The sequence below is a fragment of the Bos mutus genome, chromosome 27, assembly GCF_027580195.1.
Source record: "Bos mutus isolate GX-2022 chromosome 27, NWIPB_WYAK_1.1, whole genome shotgun sequence".
NCBI classification, from domain to species: Eukaryota; Metazoa; Chordata; class Mammalia; order Artiodactyla; family Bovidae; genus Bos; species Bos mutus.
This window is the reverse complement of record NC_091643.1, coordinates 5,496,191-5,517,824: the sequence shown is the minus strand read 5'-3', so window position 1 is coordinate 5,517,824 and position 21,634 is coordinate 5,496,191. Positions and strand designations below refer to the sequence as shown.

Below are 21,634 nucleotides of genomic sequence, written 5' to 3'. Positions count from 1 at the left end.
AATGGAAATGGAAAGCAATTATTCTCCAATGAAAAATAAATAAAATAAGAATGGACACATTCCGTTTGCGTCTGGATCAGTTCTGGTAAGACGCACTCTTGCCTGCTGTGAGTGCCCTGGGTTTCCCGCCCTTAGGTCTGCCCCAGCTCTGCCTCGTCTGCTGATGGAGTAAGTGTGCCTGCTGCTGCTGGAGGCCAGTCCTCCTCTGTGCCTGTGTTCCTCTCCTCTGCTCTCTGTGGGGTCACAGGTGGGCTGTGCAGTCGTGACCTGCCCCTTTTCTTGGAGATTCTTCTCAGGGGCTTTGAAACCTTGCTTTAGGCCAGTTTTCATCCAAGTTTGGACCATTGTTAGAATAGCCTGGGTATGCAGTATAGGCAAACCCCAGACTAGCTGAACCAGGAGAGAGGGAACTTGGAAACCTGCATTCTTCACAAACAGGTCAGTGGTTACCAGCATTTCCTGTAAGCTCTTAGACACAAGTCAACACACAAGTATCGCTAGATCCTGCCTTCGTGTATTTCTCATTTCCTCTTCACTGCAAGTTTCAGGGAGAGTCCCCAGTATCCACCCTTGTCTTTACTCCTCATGTTTGTCTAGCAGGTTTCCACACTTTATGTGCCCCTTCAGCAAAATATTTCTGAGCTTGTCCTCTCAATATATATTTATTTGTTTCTAAATTGTATACTTACATTAGTGTGCCATTGTACTGGATACATTGTAAAGCAGTGTACAGAGGCAGCAGAGGATGAGATGGTTAGATAGCACCACGGACTCAATGGACACAAACCTGAGCAAACTCTGGGAGATAGCAGAGGACAGAGGAGCCTGGCGGGCTACAGTCCATGGCGCCTCAGAGCTGGACACGACTTAGCGATTGAGCGACACAAAAGAGGAGATAGGAAATAAGTAGTATTTTTAATTTAAAAAAATGATTTAACACTATCATTCAACTAATGTAGACCTAAGTCTGTATTTTAAATGCTCTTTTGACAATTTTGAATTTGGGAGGCTCACTTTATCAGATCTGAGTAGATTGTGATCTTTTTTCACATTAAAGTTTGGCTCTTGAAGGGGCTCATACTGAAAAAAAGACGCATTAGCCCTACCGTTTCTTCTTGTCCACACTCCACACATTCTTACATAAGTACTAGCCTTATTGCTTTGAAATCCTTTTTAAGTCTTTAGGTCTTTGAAATCCTTTTTAAGTCAGGTTGAGGGTTAATTTAGTAAAAACTACCTAATATAATCTGCAAAGCCACTGAACCGGGCACATTTGAACCGCAGAAGCTTATAGTGCGATGAGAGCAAAAGTGGGAGTGGACGTGCCCCTGGTACCTCCACCCTGTGGGGCTTTCTTCCCTCGGGACGGCTTCTGTGGCTGGAAAGGGGCCACCACTGATCCACGTGCTCAGTGTTATAATAACTTAGTTTAATTTGGGGGCACAAATGGTATAAATAGCAGTTGTAATATTTTCTGTCTGTATTCCAGCAGACCACTTTGTACAGCTCCTGGCCCATGTTGGGACACCACTTAAACCACTGAGTCTCCTACACTTTATTTTCCTTATTAACACTGTTGAAGAACTTATTACTGAGATCATCTCTGATCTCCATGCCCCTAAATTTAGTGGACTTTTTGGGTTCATTTTTACTTGACCATTCATAGTTTTAAGCTCAATTGACCATTTCTTGGTTTTTTTCTCCTCTTATAAGTGGTTCGACCATTGACCCAGTTGCTCTTACTGAAAATCTGTGGGTCATTCCCCTTGACTGCACGGTTCAGTCAGTGAGACCTGTTGATTCTACTTCCTCCATGATTCTGAATCCATTCTTTTCTACCACCTCAGTCCCCTACTGGTTCAAGCCTCTGCTCCCTCTGAGCTCAGCAGTGGTTCCACAGTGGGTCTCCTAAGACCTGCTTTCTCCCCACCTCAGCTGGAAGCTTGGAGAACATGAAGCTGGCCATTTTACTCCCTTGCTCCTTAGGTCTCAGATAACTTTCTGTACAGTGGGAAGAGACAGGGAAGACCTGGCTGCTACCCAGCCCAGCTGCCTGCTTGGTGCGCTGCGCTCCAGACACCCTGACTTTCTGTCTGATCCCCCACTTTGCGTGCTCCCTAGCTACCTACCTGCACGTTATCCCCTCTTCACAGGAATGGTCTTCTCCCTTCCCTGGTTACCAGCTGCTTCTCATCCTTCATATTTTATTACAGTATCACTTCTCCAGGGAAGTCTCATTAGAGCCCCTGTCAGGCAGTTACACTGTCCCCTATGTTTGCTTTATAGCTCTTCCCATACATATGAATAAACTAGCCGTTACATCCCCCGTATCTAACAGATCATAAAGACTTTAAATATTTGAGTAAATTGGCATTGTTGTAGCAATATTTGTTTCTGTGTCCATAGACTCGTTAGCCTGTGAGGATAATGCCCTTGTCTGGCTTGGCCTCCATTATTTTTCTATCATCTAATACATTTACACACAAACACAAAATTTGTTGACTTACTGTGAAGATTCTGTCGTTATTTGTTCAGTGCCTTTCCCCCTTAGACCATAGAGTGATTGTCTGTTTTGTGCACACATGCCCAGTGCTTCCGGAGAAGGCAATGGCACCCCACTTCAGCACTCTTGCCTGGAAAACCCCATGGACGGAGGAGCCTGGTGGGCTGCAGTCCATGGGGTCGTGAAGAGTCGGACACGACTGAGCGACTTCACTTTGACTTTTCACTTTCATGCATTGGAGAAGGACATGGCAACCCACTCCAGTGTTCTTGGCCTGGAGAATCCCAGGGACAGAGGAGCCTGGTATGAGGCCGTCTATGGGGTCACGCAGAGTCGGACACGACTGAAGCGACTTAGCAGCAGCAGCCCAGTGCTTCGTATACTGACATTATAGTCAGTATTTGGTATTTTTAAAATTAGTCTATTTCTGCCTTTTTCTATACACGTTTAATCCATTCCTATTTATGGTAATTCTAATATGTTTGAACTTAATTCTGACATTTTGTGTTTTGTATGTCCTTGTTTTTTCTTTTTTCTTCTATTTTTGTTTAAATGGATCAAGTTTTATTCCATTATGTTCCCTCCAAAAGTTAGAAAGTTAAATATCGTCTTTTAGTCTTCTGATTATTGTCTTAAAATTTTTAATGCAAATACTATTTTATATTTTTCTAGCATCTGTTCCCATCCCTGCCACCTTTCTTATGTGATTTTACTTTTTAATTATTTATTTATAACAAACAGAACTTAAGTTTTACTAGTTTGTTTAGTTTTTATTTAACTCACTTCTGCTTCTTTTATCCTGGGTTCTACTCTGTGGTGTTCTATTTATTTACTTTGGTTCTATTATATTTTGGGGACACAGTAACTTTTGTAATAATTTTTTAAAATAGGATTTGGGAGTGATGTATTTTCTGCATTGTTACAGATCAGAAAATACGTTGTTTTGCTCTTATTGGTAATTAGTTTACCTGGGTATGCGTTGTATGTTCTCATTTTCCCTCAGCATTTCAGAGATTGTGCTTCACTGTTGCCAGTGAGCTGTCTGATACCATTGAAGGCTTTTAGCATTTGGCTTTTATCTTTACTGTTGTTCTCAAATGTCACTCACTCTTGGTTTAGTCTTTGTTCACCCCCCTCCCCGTTCGTACTGGCTCTTTCTTTAACCCTCAGAAATTTCCCATTATTTCTTTGAGAAGCGTTTCTCTCCCATTTTTTTCTACTCTAGTTTCTAGGTATTTCCTGTTAGCTGGATTTGGGAAGTCTGAGTTTATCCTTGGTGTCTTTGTCCTTTTGTACCGTATTGTCAGAAAACCCTCTTCTCAGCCTTCTAATTGACTGATCACATAACTGTGTTTGTTTTGCTGTTTGACACACCGTCTGTGCTTTCTTCTTCATTTCAGTGTTTAAATTTTTAGTTTCCGAGATCTGTAGGTGTCTTTCTGTGACTCGAGTGTACCCGTAACTTCTGGAGGTAGACGTCTTTTCGGCTCTTCCGCATTTGCTACCCTTGCTGCAGCGTTCCTTCTTCCCGGTGCACCGTCTCAGCAGTGCTGCTTGTTGTGGGCTCACAGGAGCTAAGAGCTCTTGCTAGCCTGTTGGTGAGCACTGCGTCTGGTACTGACGACTAAGGGGGAGAGCAGGACGTGCCACCAGGTAGGCTGTGCCAGACCAGCACGGGTTCTGAGCTGGGACGCCTCTTTCCTTTTATAAATCTGGGCGTCCACCCTCACTGCTCAGAGATTCGCCTTTTCTGTGGAGAAGGAATGACCACAATGTTGAGCTGTCCCTGCTGCAGAGCCTGGCAGACTGCCTAACACTTACTCCAAGACCTCTTCCTGCTCTGTGAAGCCTCCTGCCCATCCCTCCTCAGGATTATTTTGAGAACTTTGTTTAGTTTTATAACCACTTCCTCTAGACGGCATATTGTCATTGTTTGTTCCTTTTGTCCATTTGTACCTGTCTTCTTTCAGGAATTTCTCAAAATTCCTGATCCCTTGAGATTAGTCCTTCTTAGCTAATGCTGTATAAAGGAAAAAAAAAAAAGATATTTGTCAGGACTTGAAGTAGAAAGAGCGGTCAGAAGCACTGCTCAGAGTGCTGTCTTGATCCAAGCTGTGGTCAAGAGTTCAACATATCCCTGTTTAAATACATCCTCGGTAACATCTATTCAGATGAAAATATAGACATATCTTAGACTGTGATACAGATGTGGCTGTCTTCTAGTACTAATTTTATAAAGGTTTTTGGTATAATTATTATATTTCAGTGAATCCATACATTCCTTTATCTATGAACTCATAGAAGCAGTATTTTTTATTATATTATTTTTATAGCATATGAAGAAAAGCTAATTTCATTGTTTTCTTTCTGTTAGGTTGCTGACAATTCAGTCATTCTAAAAGTTCTTCGGTCCAACATTCAGCATGTACTGGTATATGAGAACCTTGCTCTCCAGGAGAAAGCACTGGCTTGTATTCCAGTCCAAGAACTGAAAAGGAGATCACAAGAAAAGTTGTCTAGAGCCAGAAAATTGGATAAAGGTAATGGCTTTACATAACCATTCATTGCTAAATATGCATCATTACTAAATCAACAAAAATGCTGAAATGGTGCCCTTTACTGTATATATTGTAAATAAGTAACCCAGTTCTATTTGGATTTTTAAGAAGTACAACAGTGATATAATTTTTTATTGCATATACCTCATGTACACTGCAGATGGTGATTGCAGCCATGAAATTAAAAGACTCCTTGGAAGGAAAGTTATGACCAACCTAGATAGCATATTCAAAAGCAGAGACATTACGTTGCCAACAAAGGTCTGTCTAGTCAAGGCTATGGTTTTTCCAGTGGTAATGTATGGATGTGAGAGTTGGACTGTGAAGAAGGCTGAGCGCCGAAGAATTGATGCTTTTGAACTGTGGTGTTGGAGAAGACTCTTGAGAGTCCCTTGGACTGCAAGGAGATCCAACCAGTCCATTCTGAAGGAGATCAGCCCTGGGATTTCTTTGGAGGGAATGATGCTAAAGCTGAGACTCCAGTACTTTGGCCCCCTCATGCGAAGAGTTGACTCATTGGAAAAGACTGATGCTGGGATGGATTGGGGGCAGGAGGAGAAGGGGATGACAGAGGATGAGATGGCTGGATGGCATCACTGACTCGATGGGCATGAGTCTGAGTGAACTCCGGGAGTAGGTGATGGACAGGGAGGCCTGGCGTGCTGCGATTCATGGGGTCGCAAAGAGTCGGACACTACTGAGCAACTGAACTGAACTGAACATCCACACATCTGTTAAAATTTTTTAATTCAAATAATGTATTTTTAGTTTAATCATTGGCATGTGATTTTTTTAAAGATATAATGTCACTGGAACTTTAGTCCATGTGATATGTGATGGCATTATTAGTGAATTTTAATGTGAATCTGAGAAAAAGCTTATTCAGAATGAATTTATGTGATTCGACCACTGACTCCCCTTTAACTGGCAGTTACTGCTATAGCGTATGCATGTAGAAGCCCGCTGCCTGGGTATAGATTGAGCTCCACCTCTCACCTTGCATCACTGAGCAAGGAATTTCATCTCCCTGCTGGTTTCTTCATTCGATAATAGGAATGATAATTCTCAAAATAGCTAGACTAGTGCATGTGCGTGGCTCAGAGCAGTGCCCGCCACATTCATCAGCCAGTAGTTGTTTTCATGAATAGTCTTAGGATTTTAAATTTTGTTAAGTTTTTCCAATTTCAGCATTTTTACTTTGAATTTTTATATAATTGTTTTTTTCTGTGAACTCATTTCCTAATACTATATTTTCTAGGGGTGTTCTGTAATATTCTTTTGGTGGTTGATCTGCTATGCAATAAACATTTTTTTTTCTCAGTTTAAAAAACTGTTATTTTACATTGAAGTAGAGTTGATTTATAATGTTGTATTACTTTCAGGTATCCAGCAAGGTGGCTCAGTTATATATGCATGTATGTCTACTCTTTTAGATTATTTTCCTATTTATATTATTGCACAGTATAGAGTTCCATGTGCTGTACAGTAGGTCTTTATTTATCTATTTTATATACAGTGGTGTGTACATGTTAATTCTGAGTTTCTAATTCATCTCTCCCTTACCTCCACAAGCATTATACAGCTTTCTGTGTAGTGCAGGTAAGTTTAACAGAGTGTCTCAATTCTTCTTCCCATCCCTTGAGACCCTACTGTCCTTCATTTCACTGAACTAGACACTGTAGTCACCCAGCAGACTAAGAGTGAGGAAAATGACAGATTTTATGTTGCCTTCCTTCATTCATTCTTTGGACACTCTCCCAGTATGCAGGCCTGAGTTTTCTTCTTTCTGAAGACCAACCTCTTCTACTGTTTCTTTCAGGGCAGGTATTCTGGAGGTGAAGCCCCTCAGTTTTTCTCTGCCTGGGAAGGTCTCTATTTCTCCTTCACTGATGAAGGATGATATCACTGGGGTGTAGAATTCTGGTTGGTGGGGTTTCTTCCTTTCTGTCAACGACACTTGATTCTCTCTGCTGTTGCCTGCTTGTGTGTGATGAGAAGTTGCCTGGAATTTCTGTCTCTATACTCGGAACCCTCACCAACCCCATCCCCAGCTTCATGCAGGGTTCTCTCTCCATTGTTCACTTTCTTCAGTTTGAGTATGATATACCTGGATGTTATGTTTTGGTATTTATCCTACTTGGTGTTTCCTGAGTATCCCAGATCTGTGTTTTGATGTCTCATTAATCTTGGAAGATTCTCCGCCATTGTTACTTCAAATGTCTCTTCTGCTCCTTTTGTGTCTCTCTTTTCCTTCTGATACTCCAAAATAGGGTATCCTGTTATACTCTTACTTATCAACTATTTCCACTTTTGCTTGATGTGCTAGGCCATTATGAAAATTCTCCCACCGTAATTGCATGTTCTGGGTGTTTTGTTCCTTTGTTTTCATTCTCTTTCTCTTTGACTCTCAGATTCTGGCAACTTGTCTTCAGGGTCAGTAATCTATCCTTGGCTGTGTCCAGTCTGCTGATGAGCCCATGAACGGCATTATCTCTTAACAGTTTTTGCTTTCTTCCCATCCTTCTACTTACACTGTGCATCTGTTCTTACATGTGGTCTCCCTTCTCATTAGAGCCCCAAGCATGTTAATCATAATTATTTTCAATTCTCTTATTCCAAAATCTGTGCTGTATGTAAGTGGTCCTGATGCCTGTTTTGTCTCTTCAGACTTTTTTCTTGAGTTTTAGCCTGCTTTGTAATTTTTTGTTAAAAGTTGAGTATAATGTGTTGGGTAATGGGAACTGAAGTGAAGAGGCCTTTTGTGGAAGGCTTACGTGTCCACTCAACTCGTTTAACTACACTGTTTAATGCTTGGTGTGAGTGTCGGGGCCTTCAGGTTCCTCTGGTGTGCTTGGGGCCCTCTGTGGTCTCCAGGCTCCCTGAGGACTCCTCCTGAGCTCATCTCCCTCCTGCAGATGGCTTCTTGTAATCGTGCCCTGTTGCTGTACTGGGATCCTGTTGGTGGCGAGACATGGGGGAGGAGTATCCTACAGCCTTAGGGCTAAGTCTCGGTGTTGTAGGGACCTGTGTTCAGGGGCCTGGGTCACCCCCACAGTGAGACAGGAAGGCCAGAGGGGCCTAGAGTCAGGGAAGTCTGGGGCTTTGACATGAGTAGGGCAGAAGGAACACAACAGGTAGTGTGCATTGGTATTGTGAAAATCAGAAGAGACTGGGCTTTTGTCTTTTAAAGTTTATGAAAGATACATTGGATTTACAACCTGAGATCCCAAAAGCCATGTGAAGGTAGGGAAGAGGGGCTTTGCTGGAGGTGCAGGGAGCAGTGTGCGCGGGGCAGCGGCGTGAGGCATCATGGGGAAGGGTGCATGGCATGGTCTGCTTGTGTCGGGTTTGGGGAGACATATGAGGTGGGCCAAGACCATGTTTTGTTTGACATTGAATTTCAGACAGAGCAGAGCATACTGAGTTTACATTTTTAATCTTTCAAAAAAGAATTAGAGGTAAAATGAAACAAAGGACTTGTAATGAGGTTTTGAAGTAGAGAATAAGAACCAAGGAAATTTGAAGGATGAATGCATCTTAGAAGGCTAATGCTATGGTGTTAGTATGATTGAACTTAGAGCAGAAGTACTAAATAACCTGTTCACTAGGCAGGAAGAAGTAAGATGACTTCTCAGGGAAGTCAGATGTTCTTAATGACTTAAGTCAGAGGGTTAGGCACTGAAGCATTAAGCAAGGGAAAGACACAGGGTGCCCTTCAGGAAAATCAGCCTAGCAATCACTTGTAAGATAAAGAGAATCAAGAGGGTACAGGAGAGAAGAATTCAAGCACACTAGAAACAGAATTTCCCTAAGAGGAGTAAGAAGGCACGCAGGGGGTGCGACTGCAAGGGAAGCGGTGGGTGTGTGAGTTGCTGGGGTGCTTGCGGGTGATCGGATGTGGAGTCGGGGGCATGGAAGGAAAATGTGCAAGAGGACCACCTCTCTCTGAATTGCAGTCAGTGTGGGCAGGCTTTGAAAGGAGGTGAGGGGTCTGCGTTCAGGCCCCTGCTGGACATCAGCTGGGCCCCCACATGAAAATGGAGGCCTGGAGCTGTTTTGGAAGTCACACCTTGACCTACACTTCACAGTGACAGGTGAAGCCATGCAAGTGAGTGAGATCGCCCAGGTTGAAAAGACAAGGCAGCAGGGAGAAGGGAGGCATTGCAGAGGTTCTAGAAAGAAAGGTAGCATTGGAGGGTCTTTACATTTAAATTAATTTATATTAAATGACCATTAAACATTGAGTTCTTCAGTTGCATTCAATACATTTCAAGTACTCAGAAGCCATCATTAGTAGCAACCCTACTGGATGGTGTAGGTATGAATTATTTCCATTATTACCAAAAGTTCTGTCAGATGGTTGCTGTTCTGACCTGTCTGAGCTCTTAACCTGCACAGACAGGACTCCACTTGGAATTCTGTGAGTCATAGTTAAGGATCTTGCAAAACCAGGGAGCACTGACCCTCTCTGTGTGATGTGCGTGCTCCTAGCTGGGAAGCTGCACTGTATCCCAGGAGGACAGACTCGGAAGCAAAAGTGTACTATGTTCCTTACCTCCTCCCATCCTGTGTGCTGAACAGTGATGCTCAGTTAGACTATGAGACTTGTTAGCTCAGTTTCTGTGGTTTATTCCAGTATTTACTGAGCACCTACTGTGTAGCAAGCTCAGCTGCTGAAGAGACGGTAAACAAAGTCCCTGCAGTAGTGGATGAGAAAGCCAGAGACAACTCCTCAGATCTGGCAGGTGGTGAGTCGTGCTGGGGAGACAGGCCAGGAAGACGGAAGAGAGCGCACGCAGGGTGCTCTTGGGGGAGGGTCGTCAGGAAAGCTTCCCTTGAAGCAACAATTTGTTTTCTGGTGGAGGCCCTGCCAGCTGCACGGGCTCCCTGAGAGGGGGTGAGCGCGCCGTGCTCAGGGGCTGCAGAAGGGAGATGTGGCTGCAGCAGAAGGAGCACGACCAAACAGTCAGGGAGACAAAGAGGATCTGTTAGCTTCCTCCTGTGGCTGCTGGCGCAAGTTATCACACACTTGGTTCCTTAAAACAGCAGAAGTGTACTGTCTCACAGTTGTGAAAGCCAGAAACCCATCAGCCGCATCCCTCGGCCAAAATCAGGATATTGGCAGGGCCACGCTCCCTGGAGGCCCTCAGGAGATTCTTCCCTGCCTCTGCCAGCCTCTGGTGGCCGCCTGCAGTCTTTGGTTTGTGGCTGCATCACTCCCGTCTCAAAGACCAACATCTTCAAATCCTCCTCCTCTGTAAAGTCTCCCACTGCTTCCCTCTTGAAAGGATACATGTGATGCATTGAAGGTCCATATTTAGTAACCTGGGGAATCTCCTTGCCTCAGAGTCCTTAACTTCATCATATCTACAGAGGCTTTCTTTCTTTTTTTTCCTTCATGGTGACATTCACAGGCTCAGGGGTTAGAATGTATATGTCTTTAGGGGGCCATTTTCAGCCTCCACGTGGGCCAGCTGCAAAAATAAGAGACTTTGGGTTGTATTCTGAATGAGATGGAAAATCATTAGAGGGTTTCAAATGACATGAGCTGTCTTGTGTTTTTAAAAAGATCACTTTGCTGTAGGGACTCAATGGAGAAGCAGGATGGCAGTGCTGTTTTTCCAAAAGTTCATTTTTGGAAATGAACATTCACCAGTATCTCTTCGTTGAGAAGTCTTCATATTGTACAGGAAAAGCTAAGCTCTTCTTGCCAGTCAGTCTACCCTCCTACTCCACACTTAACAGCTGTTATCATGTGATGTGTTTCTTTTCATATCTTTTTCTGTTTATATACATCCATAGGTAGTTATATATAAAAGTAAACAGTTTATGTTGGCAAGTTTACGTGAAGTGTGTCATCGCTCATGTTCAGCTCCATGGGGTTTTTCTCACATGTCTTGGAGGCCACCTGCCCTTCCCCTAGTGCTCTGCAGTGTGCGCGCGTTGCCACTCATACTGTGTCCCAGTGTCCCACGGACGGACGTTGAGAGGGGGACCAGTTTCCTCTATTATCGAGGCTTCCAGGGAAAATCCTTGGAAAGCATGCCTGCCTACCTGAAGGAATGTTTCCCCGGGATGGGTGTAAAAGTATCCAGGGCATGTGCTGCTTCTGTACTACAGTGGGTCCCTGGCAAACAGGCTGTCTTCCAACCTGTAACAGAAGGGTCTGGGGGTGTTCGTTTCCACTTAATGAAATAATTGAACTTTCGTATGGACTTTGCTAAGTTTTCTAATGATTTTGTGAATATTCTTCCTGATTTGTAGACATTCTTTATACATTCTGGATACTTTTCTTTGTTAGATGCCATTATGTTTTGTTCTCAGTATTAATTTCATTACTGTACCTTTTGAAATTGAAAAGTTATCAATTTTAATGTGAGAAAATTATTTTTACAGTTGTATTTTGTTTTTAACCCCAAAGTTGTAAACATAAACTTCTTCTTTTATAATATTCTCTCTGTGTATGGTGCTTATATATATGTGTTAGAAGGAATGGAGGAAGAATCTGATATCTGGACAGCTGCTTGTCCCAATACAATTTGTCTAACAGTCCTTCTTCTTATAATTGCTTTAAAGGCTAGCTTTATTAAATACTGTGCATCACTTAGAAATCTGTCTTTCAGGACTCTTTCTTTTATTTCATTCATCTGTCTGTTCTTTACCAATATCACAGTATTTTATTTAGAATTTTTTAATGTGTCTTGAAGTACTATAGACAAATTTATCTTAAGAGTTGTGTTGACTATTTTGTGCATTTCCTCTTTCTTATGAGTTTCTTGCAGTTAGCCTGTCAAATTTTATGAAAAATTATTTTTTCATAAAAATAATTTTATGAAATTTGTGAATTTCATAATTTTATAAATTTTGTGTGTTGGGATTTCATTAAAGTACGGGTTGATTTGTAGAGAATTAACAACTTGAGGATATTTTTTCCCACTCAAGAACATAATATGTTTTGGCTTTTTAATTAATTAATCTCTGTAGTTTTTTCTTTAAAATTTTTTTATAATTTTGAAATATATAAAATATAAATACAAGAATAGAGTATAATAGATTCAATACCTGTGCCCAGCATCAGATTTTATTAGATCTTAATATTATGCCATATATTTCCTTCATATATGTGTTTTTTGACTATTTAATAATAAAACATTAAAGACAGGAATGAGAGACCCATCTGTGTCTCCCAGATTCTTTTCCTCTCTCCTTTCCTTCTTCCCAGAGATAACACTGCCTTGACTGTGGTTAGAGACCCTTTTATTTGATGCAGTGGATATAATACGGTATATCATGTGTACTTGACTGTGGTTAGAGACCCTTTTATTTGACGCAGTGGATATAATACGGTATATCATGTGTACTTGACTGTGGTTAGAGACCCTTTTATTTGACGCAGTGGATATAATACGGTATATCATGTGTACTTGACTGTGGTTAGAGACCCTTTTATTTGACGCAGTGGATATAATACGGTATATCATGTGTACTTGACTGTGGTTAGAGACCCTTTTATTTGACGAGTGGATATAATACGGTATATCATGTGTACTTGACTGTGGTTAGAGACCCTTTTATTTGACGAGTGGATACAATACGGTATATCATGTGTACTTGACTGTGGTTAGAGACCCTTTTATTTGACGAGTGGATACAATACGGTATATCATGTGTACTTGACTGTGGTTAGAGACCCTTTTATTTGACGAGTGGATACAATACGGTATATCATGTGTACTTGACTGTGGTTAGAGACCCTTTTATTTGACGCAGTGGATATAATACGGTATATCATGTGTACTTGACTGTGGTTAGAGACCCTTTTATTTGACGCAGTGGATATAATACGGTATATCATGTGTACTTGACTGTGGTTAGAGACCCTTTTATTTGACGCAGTGGACATAATACGGTATATCATGTGTACTTGACTGTGGTTAGAGACCCTTTTATTTGACGCAGTGGACATAATACGGTATATCATGTGTACTTGACTGTGGTTAGAGACCCTTTTATTTGACGCAGTGGATATAATACGGTATATCATGTGTACTTGACTGTGGTTAGAGACCCTTTTATTTGACGCAGTGGATATAATACGGTATATCATGTGTACTTGACTGTGGTTAGAGACCCTTTTATTTGATGCAGTGGATACAATACGGTATATCATGTGTACTTGCAGCATTGTTGTAAATATTGCAAACATGGTTGTGCTTTTATGTGTTTTGTGGTAAGTATTCTCAGATGAATTAAATTGTACAATTGAAGCACTAATAGTAGAAAAGCTAATAGGATGATTTTTAATATGTCCAGAATTCTGTGATTTCTGCCTGTAATTTTGTGATTGTTTCATATTTACTTGTGTTTATGTCTGATAACAGGTTTAATGCAGTCATTTAAAAATGTTTTTCAAAATCAGACTTCTGTTTTAGAGCGGGTGGTAAAGTAGGAAAGGATAGCTTTATTACTTCACTAGGCAACAGGGGGACACAGTGGGCTTCTGGGAAAAATTGTATCCCCAAAGTCAGACTTACTTTCTTACTTTCCGTGGCTGTGCTGAGTGCGGTGTCGGTCAGAGGATGCGGTGCTCAAGCCCAACGGCTTGAGTGTGCCTCAACGGTGCTCTCACGACTCTGTCTGCATCCTCCCACGAAGACCTTTTAGATCGTCTTCTGTTTTCATTTATTTCAGCTTCATATTTGAGAATAAAATGTATGTGGGTGCTTTTATTTTTTTTCTGCTTTAGGTCTTACTCAGTTCTGTTCTAACTTTTCAGGTACTAATGTAAGTGAAGAGGATTTTCTTTTGCTGGAGCTTTTACACTGGTTTAAGGAAGAATTTTTTTCACTGGGTAAACGACATTGTGTGCAGTAAGTGTGGCGGCCAGACTAAGTCCAGAGGCGAGTCATTACTCCCCAGTGAAGAGGAGCTGAAGTGGGGTGCGAACAGAGTAGAAGACCACTACTGTGACGCATGCCAGCTCAGCAGCCGATTCCCACGGTGAGTCCGCAACAGTGAGGTCAGAGCAGTCCCTCATGGAGTGGTTAGAAGAGGATTTTATTAAACCAACTTCTGATCTTCACTTTTGTTATTAGAAGTATATTCCTCCAGAACAGGGGTCGGCTAGCTGTGGCTGACAAGCTCAGTCCAGCCCACGTCCTGCTTTTGTAAATGAGGTTTTATTGGAGCACATCCGTGCTGCTTTGCTAACTCATGGTCTGTAACTGTTCTCATGTTACAGTGGTAGAGTGGAATACTGGCCACAGAGGCCATATGGCCTCCACAGTCTAGAATATTTGCTGTCTTGCTTTTTATGGGAAAAGCTTGTTGACTCTTGAATTCAGTATTTTCCTAGCAGTTTAATGCTGTAAATTGCGAGTTTTTCTTCTTTTAATGCATAAATTTTAACTTTCTGATAACAATAATACTGATAGCACATAAAAATAATGCTAAAAGATTAGACTAATACTAATCCTTGTGATGGTAAATACAGTGCTGCACTTAAATCATCAGATGGTAATATGGAAGGTGAAAGTATAAAGACTGTCGTGTTTTATATTATTTTTTAAAATAGTTTCATTTTTTGAAACTAATTTTATTTTTCCTTTTTAATGTTTACTGTCATGATGTTGTTAATTGAAGCATGCTCAGCGTATGTTACATTATTTTCAGGTATACAGCATAATGATTTGACATCTGTAGACATTGTGCAATGATCAAAGTAAATCTAGTTACTTTTGGTTGTTACACAGTTAAAATTTTTTCTTTGTCATGAGATCTTTTAAGATTTATTTTTTAGCAATTGATGGGTGAATGGATAAAGAAGATGTGGTGTTATATATACACCGTGCAGTTCTAGTCAGTTGTAAGAAAAGAATAAAATCTTGCCATTTGCAACAGTGTGATGGACCTTGAGGGTGTTATACCAAGGAAATAAGTCACACAGAGAAAAACATGTACTACATGATTTCACCTGTGTGTGGAATCTAAGACCAGAGCAAATAAACACACAAAGCAAAGCTAATCGACACAGAGAAAAAAGATTGGTGGTTGCCAGAGGGGAGGAGGGTTGACGGGTGGGAAGGACATGAAGGGAATCAAGCATAACATCCAGAGATAAACCAGAGCGGTCCTGGGCCGTGATGCACAGCGCGGTGACTGTAGACTGCCATGGTATCGCGTCGGACTTTATTTTTAATAAAGACGTTTGGTGCCTCCCCTGCCAACCTAACCTACCCTCATATCTCTTGATTTTAAACTAAAGGAAATGGAGCTTTTCTGTTAACTTTTTCCATCCTTTAATATACAAGTCTCTTATTAGATATTCTTAATTGATAATACTTATAAAATTTGGTTGTGTCATTAGGTAAGAAAAGATAGCAAGTTTTTCTTTTTTTTAAGCAAGTTTTTTAAATACCTGATTTTAGGGGCCTCAGTACTCAGTTCTGTCGTAAGGGAGAATAAGTGCTGTGATATACAGAGTCCAAGATAAAGAGAATCCAGTATCCAATAATTATCTGTAATTAACACCAGTTGTTTCTTCATTCAGCATATATGTGCACAGGTACTTGCAAAGATCTGAAGATAAAAATATGTATCATCATACGTAGATTGTCCTCATAAACTCTAGGCTGTGGGTGTGGACTGATAGTGCATGGGGTGGGGCAGAGGCTACGGAGTACAAAGGTACTGTGTTTACACCTTGTCCTTTTCCCTGCGAATCGTGCACTGGGCTGGCTGTTCTCTGTGTAGGGTTGGGAGGATGGACACTACTCATTAGAGACTGTGACCTTTCACCTTGACACGGTGTTGAGGCGTGGAGGCACAGGACACCCTGATTCTGCTGCTGTTACTTCCTCATGTAAATAGACCACTTGTTTCAGTAACTACATTACCTAAATTATAAATTCATTTAACTTAGCGCAAGCCAGAGCGTCTGCTTGATTGAAGACAAGCTCGTCACTGCCGAGCCAGTGCATTTGTGAAGCTGTGTCCTTTCTGCCTGAGCTCATGGCCAACATTTCTGCTCAGCTGGGCACTTTCCCTGTGTAGCTTTATTAGCCCCAAATATAATATGCAAAATTTGATGTTCTTCAGCTTTATGGTAATTTTAGAACTGGAGTAACTGTTTTTGTCTTTGTCCGCACTGTGCGGTTTGCAGGGTCATAGTTCCCTGACCAAAGATTAAACTTGAGCCCCAGCAGTGAAAGCACCCAGCCCTGACCGCTGGACCATCAGGGAAGTCCCTGGAGTAACTTTTTAAAGAATGTGGAAAATACATTTCAAAAAACCACTTCCAAATTAGCAAGCACCTTCAAGTGAATTGGAAAAATAAAAGTGTAATCCAAATGATCATTAGAAAGAAAAATAGTGTTTTAAGTGTTAGTAAAATTGAGTTCAGCTAAGCTTTCAAATCTTTATTAAGCAGTTTATGTTGTTTAAGTACAATGAACTAATTATACCACTTGTTAGGCTAACACTTGTGCTTAAAGCAGATTTCACAGAGAGTCTCTGCCTGTCCAAAGCCTGCCTGTCTTACAAGGCCCAGTTCAGATGCAGTCTCTACTCCCTGAACCCTGTCCCATAACACCGATTCTGACCTGTTGTATGGCTTGTATCATGTCCTGTCATGTACTAAAATTATCTGTGTTCTGTCCTTTGCTCTCTTAGAACCGTAAGCTCCTGAAGGCTGTGCCAGTGTTTAGTCATTTTTCACCCGGGATTCTAGCACAGTGCCTCACACATTCTAGACTCTGTAATCGTTCTTTAAGAATATGAAGTTAAGAAAGATTACTCTTTAGCACAAAGGTGACATCTCTTGTGATTCAGACAGGAAAGGATCTGCCAGCAATTCAGGAGACTCCTGTTCAGTCCCTGGGTGGGGAAGATCCCCTGGAGGAGGAAATGGCTACCCACTCCAGTGTTCTTGCCTGGAGAATCCCATGGACAGGGGAGCCTGGCGGGCTACAGTCCACGGGGTCACAGAGAGTCAGACATGACTGAGGGACTAGCACTTTCTTTCAATGTAAATTCTTTAGAATTCTTGGTTTTGATAATGAATGAGCACTTTTTGTTGTTGTTACTTTAAACCAGGTATAATAATCCTGAGAAGCTTCTGGAGACGAGACGTGGACGGTGCGGGGAGTGGGCCAACTGCTTCACGCTGTGCTGCCGAGCCCTGGGCTTTGAAGCCCGCTACGTCTGGGATTACACAGGTGCGTAGTGTGGTGGGGGGCCCCGAGGCTGGGATGCACACTCCTGCCTTGTAGTCTGAGGCTCCGCTTGCTTTCTGTAAGATAACAGGTTTTTTTATGGGGAGCACGGATCTTTTTTTTTTTAATGGCTAGTACTTTGCATCATAAATATTCTGTAACAATTTGTAGATACCATGCCATTTTTAGTCATGCTGTTTCTCTTTGGATAAGAACATGTGCAATAATGTTCTGTAGAAATTCTTTATTTTTGTAGGGATTATAAGATTTAGTAATTTTAACTCAGTATACAATAAAAATATAATAAAAGCCATGTGAGATTTATATTGTCTTTATTTACTTATAACTTGTATCACTTACATGTTCTTAGATTTTTTTCACTTGTGTTTTTCTATTGTTTTCTTAGGGTAAAATGAAAGCTTCACTTAATAGTTACTTGGTTTTTTTTTTTTTTTTTACAATCAAATAGAGATCATGAATAACCAGACATCCACTGTTAGATCTCTGCTGGTCTACAGTTCCAAAGTGGAATTAACTCCTTCACATTAGCAAACTGTGTGTATTAGCCCCATGGTTTTTGTTTTTTGCTTTTTTAAATTTTAATACTCATGGGCATAATTTCCAAAAAGTACCATGGGCTGCTCAATTGCTATGTGTACTTTTTTTTTAAAGAATGATGTATTGTTGCTTAGTGGAAATTTTATTGATCATTTGTTAATATTTATTTATCGTCTGTACCGCCAGAATGCAGGATCCTAGTCCCCTGACCAGGGGCACTGACCCTGTGCCCCCTGCAGTGGGAGCATGGAGTCCTAACCACTGAGCCACCAGGGAAGTCTCAGCTCCATGGTTTTGATGCTGTTGTTCAGCCTGTTTGCCCCTTTTAGAGGTTTAGCTCACATGATTTCTAACCAAACCTAACACTGACTTTACTGAAGTAGAGTTTCCAAGACATTTTCCAAAATTTCAGAGAGAAATTAGAACAACCATTCTAGAGTCTTGTATACCACAGAATGGTCAGGCTTAGTCATTAAAGTTCAGTGTTGCTTGTTGCTGTGTGGTTCTCTTCTTGGGCACCAAAGGTCCTTCTGGTTTTATACACTGAACTTTTGTTTCCTCCCCCACTGCCTCTCGCCCGCCCGCCACATGTGTAGACCATGTCTGGACGGAGGTGTACTCACCATCACAGCAGCGCTGGCTGCACTGCGACTCGTGCGAGGATGTCTGTGACAAGCCCCTGCTCTACGAGGTCGGCTGGGGCAAGAAGCTCTCCTACATCATAGCATTCTCTAAGGACGAGGTAGGACATGGGGGGAAGAAATGCGTCCTAAGAATAAAATTAGTTTGCTCTTCTGACAGCTTTTGAAGGTATAATGGACATAGACTAAGCAGCATATATTTGAAGTGTACAATTCAGTAAGCGTTGCCCTACGTCCACACCCCTGAGATAACCTTTGCAGTGGAGTTGTGAGGACACCCGTCATCCCTGCAGTGTCCCTGTTGCTTCGTCTTCCCTCATCCTTGCCCCTCTCCCTGCAGTCCCCCACAGCTACTTTCTGAGACCATAGATGAATCTGCATTTCTGGAGTTGTGTATAAGTGGAATCATATTTACTCTCTTTGATGGGGGGTGCTTTTATCTTACTCATCATAACTATCTTGAGATTCCTCTATGTGTTTTCATGTATCAATAGTTTATCCTTTTGCTGAGCAGTATTCCACTGTATGAATGTACCATGCTTTGTTTATCCATTTGCCTGTTGATGGATATTTGGGTTTTTTCCAGTTTTTTACCATTTCCAGTGCAGCCGCTATTGTCTTTATATGACAATATAAAGACACAAGTGTTTGAATGAGCATAGCTTTCTTTTCTCTTTGGTAAATGCCTACAAGTGGAATGACTGAATCACATGGTAGGTGACTTTAACTTTTTAAGAAGTTAGCTCAACTATTTTCCAAAGCCATTTTATATTCTCACCAGCACTATGTGAGGATTCCCAGTGTCTCCATACTCTTGCTAGCAGTATGGTCTGACTTTCTTGTTGGCTCTTTTAATAGATGTGCAGTGATTTCATTTGCATTTCCTCAAGGACGAATACTGAGCAGCTTTTTATGGACTTATTTGTCATCCATTTCTTCTCTTTGCCCATTTTTTTTTTAATTGAGTGGTTCATTTTCTTATTCTTGGGTTTTGAGAGTTCTTCATATATTCTGAATGCAAGTCCTTTTTCAAATATGTGCTTTGCAAAGATTTTCTCCCTGTCTGGCTTGTCTTTTTACTTCTATTAATGATTTTTAAAGAGAAAAAATTGATAAAGTTCAGTTCATCGATTTCTTCTTCTGTGGATCTTGCTTTTTGATGTTACATGTAAGAGATGTTTGCCTATCCCAAGCCACAAGGATTTTCTCCTAAGTTTTCTCCTAAGTTCTAGAAGTTTTATGCTTTTAGTTTTACATTTGTGTCTGTGATCCATTTTGGGTTAACTTTTATGTATAGTCCAGGGTGTGAATTGAAATTCATTATTTTGCAAATGGATAATGAATTGTTGTAGCACCATTTGCACCATTTGTTGAAAAAGATTATTTTGTCTACTGAATTATCTTTGCACCTTTGCCAAGAAACAGTTCTATAATGTATATATATTTACCATTTAGATATTCAGTACAATAAAATGGAGTTTTTATTTTTTGAATTTTATGAGATCAGCTTTGTAGATAAATTCTGATAGCTAATTGTTGGGAAAATTTTATCTCCTAATCACAGTCTTCCTTGTTTGTGTACCAGTTAGAATATGAATAAAAAGCATATTTGATTTTTTTCTACAGATTAAAAATTTTAATGAAAAGATTAGCATTTAAAAATTTCTATTTAAGAATTGCATGCATTCTAGGTGTTTAGCAAATTAATGTTGATGGTTGTAATCTTATTAAATATTTGTGTCTTGTAATTCGAGGTGGTTGATGTCACTTGGCGATATTCTTGTAAACATGAAGAGGTAATCTCTAGAAGAACTGAAATTAAAGAGGAAGTACTTCGAGAAACTATTAATGGACTTAATAAGCAGGTATGTGATAGGTGTTTGTCAGTTTTGAGAAGACATTTGAAATTTTTTATATAATCAAGAATAGCCAATTTTTAACCCATTGCAGTTCTTTAAGTAGTATGCAAACAAAAATATTTAAATATGTTAAATGTCTTTTTTTCATTAAAAATTTTGAGGACTCATTTTAAATATTGTGGGTGTGTGTTTTTTGGGGGGTTTTGGGTTGTTTTTTTTTTTTTTGCTTAAATTGCCACATTTCAAAGTGAAAAAAAAATTCAATATATGTAATACTTGACATAAATATTCTGCCTTGGACGTCCCTGGAGGTCCAGTGGTTGAAGACTCTGTTAATGCAGAGGGCAGCGCCTCGATGCCCACGTTCCCTGGTCAGGGAGCTGAGATCCCACGTGCTGCCAGGGGTGACCAAATAAGTAAAAGTCTTTACCAATTCTCCTCTTTAAAAAAAAAAAAAAAAAAAAAAAAATATATATATATATATAGCCTTATTTTTCTAAGCGTCTCTTGAATATTATTACATGCAATTACCCTTACATATATCTACATGGAGAAGTTTCTGAAAGAAGGCACAGGAAATTGTTAACTGTGCTTATTTCTGAGGAGAACTAGGGGTCCAAAAGGGGAGTTTCAGCTTTGACTTTATACTCCTTTTGTGTACTGAAATTTTTTTTACTATTCCCTGGTGGCTCAGAGGTTACAGAGACCTGGGTTTGATCCCTGGGTGGGGAAGATCCCCTGGAGAAGGAAATGGTAACCCACTCCAGTATTCTTGCCTGGAGAATCCCATGGACGGAGGAGCCTGGTGGGCTACAGTCCACAGGGTCACAAAGAGTCAGACACGACTGAGTGAATTCAGCTATTAAGTCAGCCAGCCATATATATGTGTATTATTAATTTTTTTCATGATTTAAAAAACAACTAAATTTGCATCTGGCAGGCAGTTAGAACAGGGCAGATCACCTTACAGTGCTTGAGATCCAAGGTGAGTCTCCTCCTACTTGGACTTCTGCCATACCCCTAGTGTGCAGCCTTTCCGAGTGCCTCAGCTGAAACCCCGGGGTGTTTGCTGGAGCGTGGGAGGGGCCTGGACTCAGAGACCGCCCTCCAGCACTGGCGGGCCTGCTGCATCTGTGCCCGGCGTCCCAGTGCACCTGCCTGCTGGAAGCGTGGCTCCCCGTGCCGCTTGGTTGGTAGGTGGCAGGTGCCTGGCAGGGAGTTCAGTTCGCCTCAGTTTGCTTCTTCCCTTGGGCCACCATGGTAGCTTTCTGTTGCATTCAAACAGGTGCCATGTGTGTGTGTG

General features: G+C 41.0%; 1 protein-coding gene across 1 annotated transcript in view; it reads left to right on the top strand.

The window, feature by feature from the left end:
* Positions 1–21,634, top strand: part of NGLY1 (N-glycanase 1) — a 59,182-nt gene that overhangs the window by 24,258 nt on the left and 13,290 nt on the right. Inside the window, 6 exon segments of the mRNA XM_070364389.1 lie at positions 4,878–5,043; positions 13,838–13,899; positions 13,901–14,061; positions 17,155–17,276; positions 18,428–18,573; positions 20,227–20,337. Of these exon segments, the coding sequence (XP_070220490.1) occupies positions 4,878–5,043; positions 13,838–13,899; positions 13,901–14,061; positions 17,155–17,276; positions 18,428–18,573; positions 20,227–20,337 (768 nt within the window).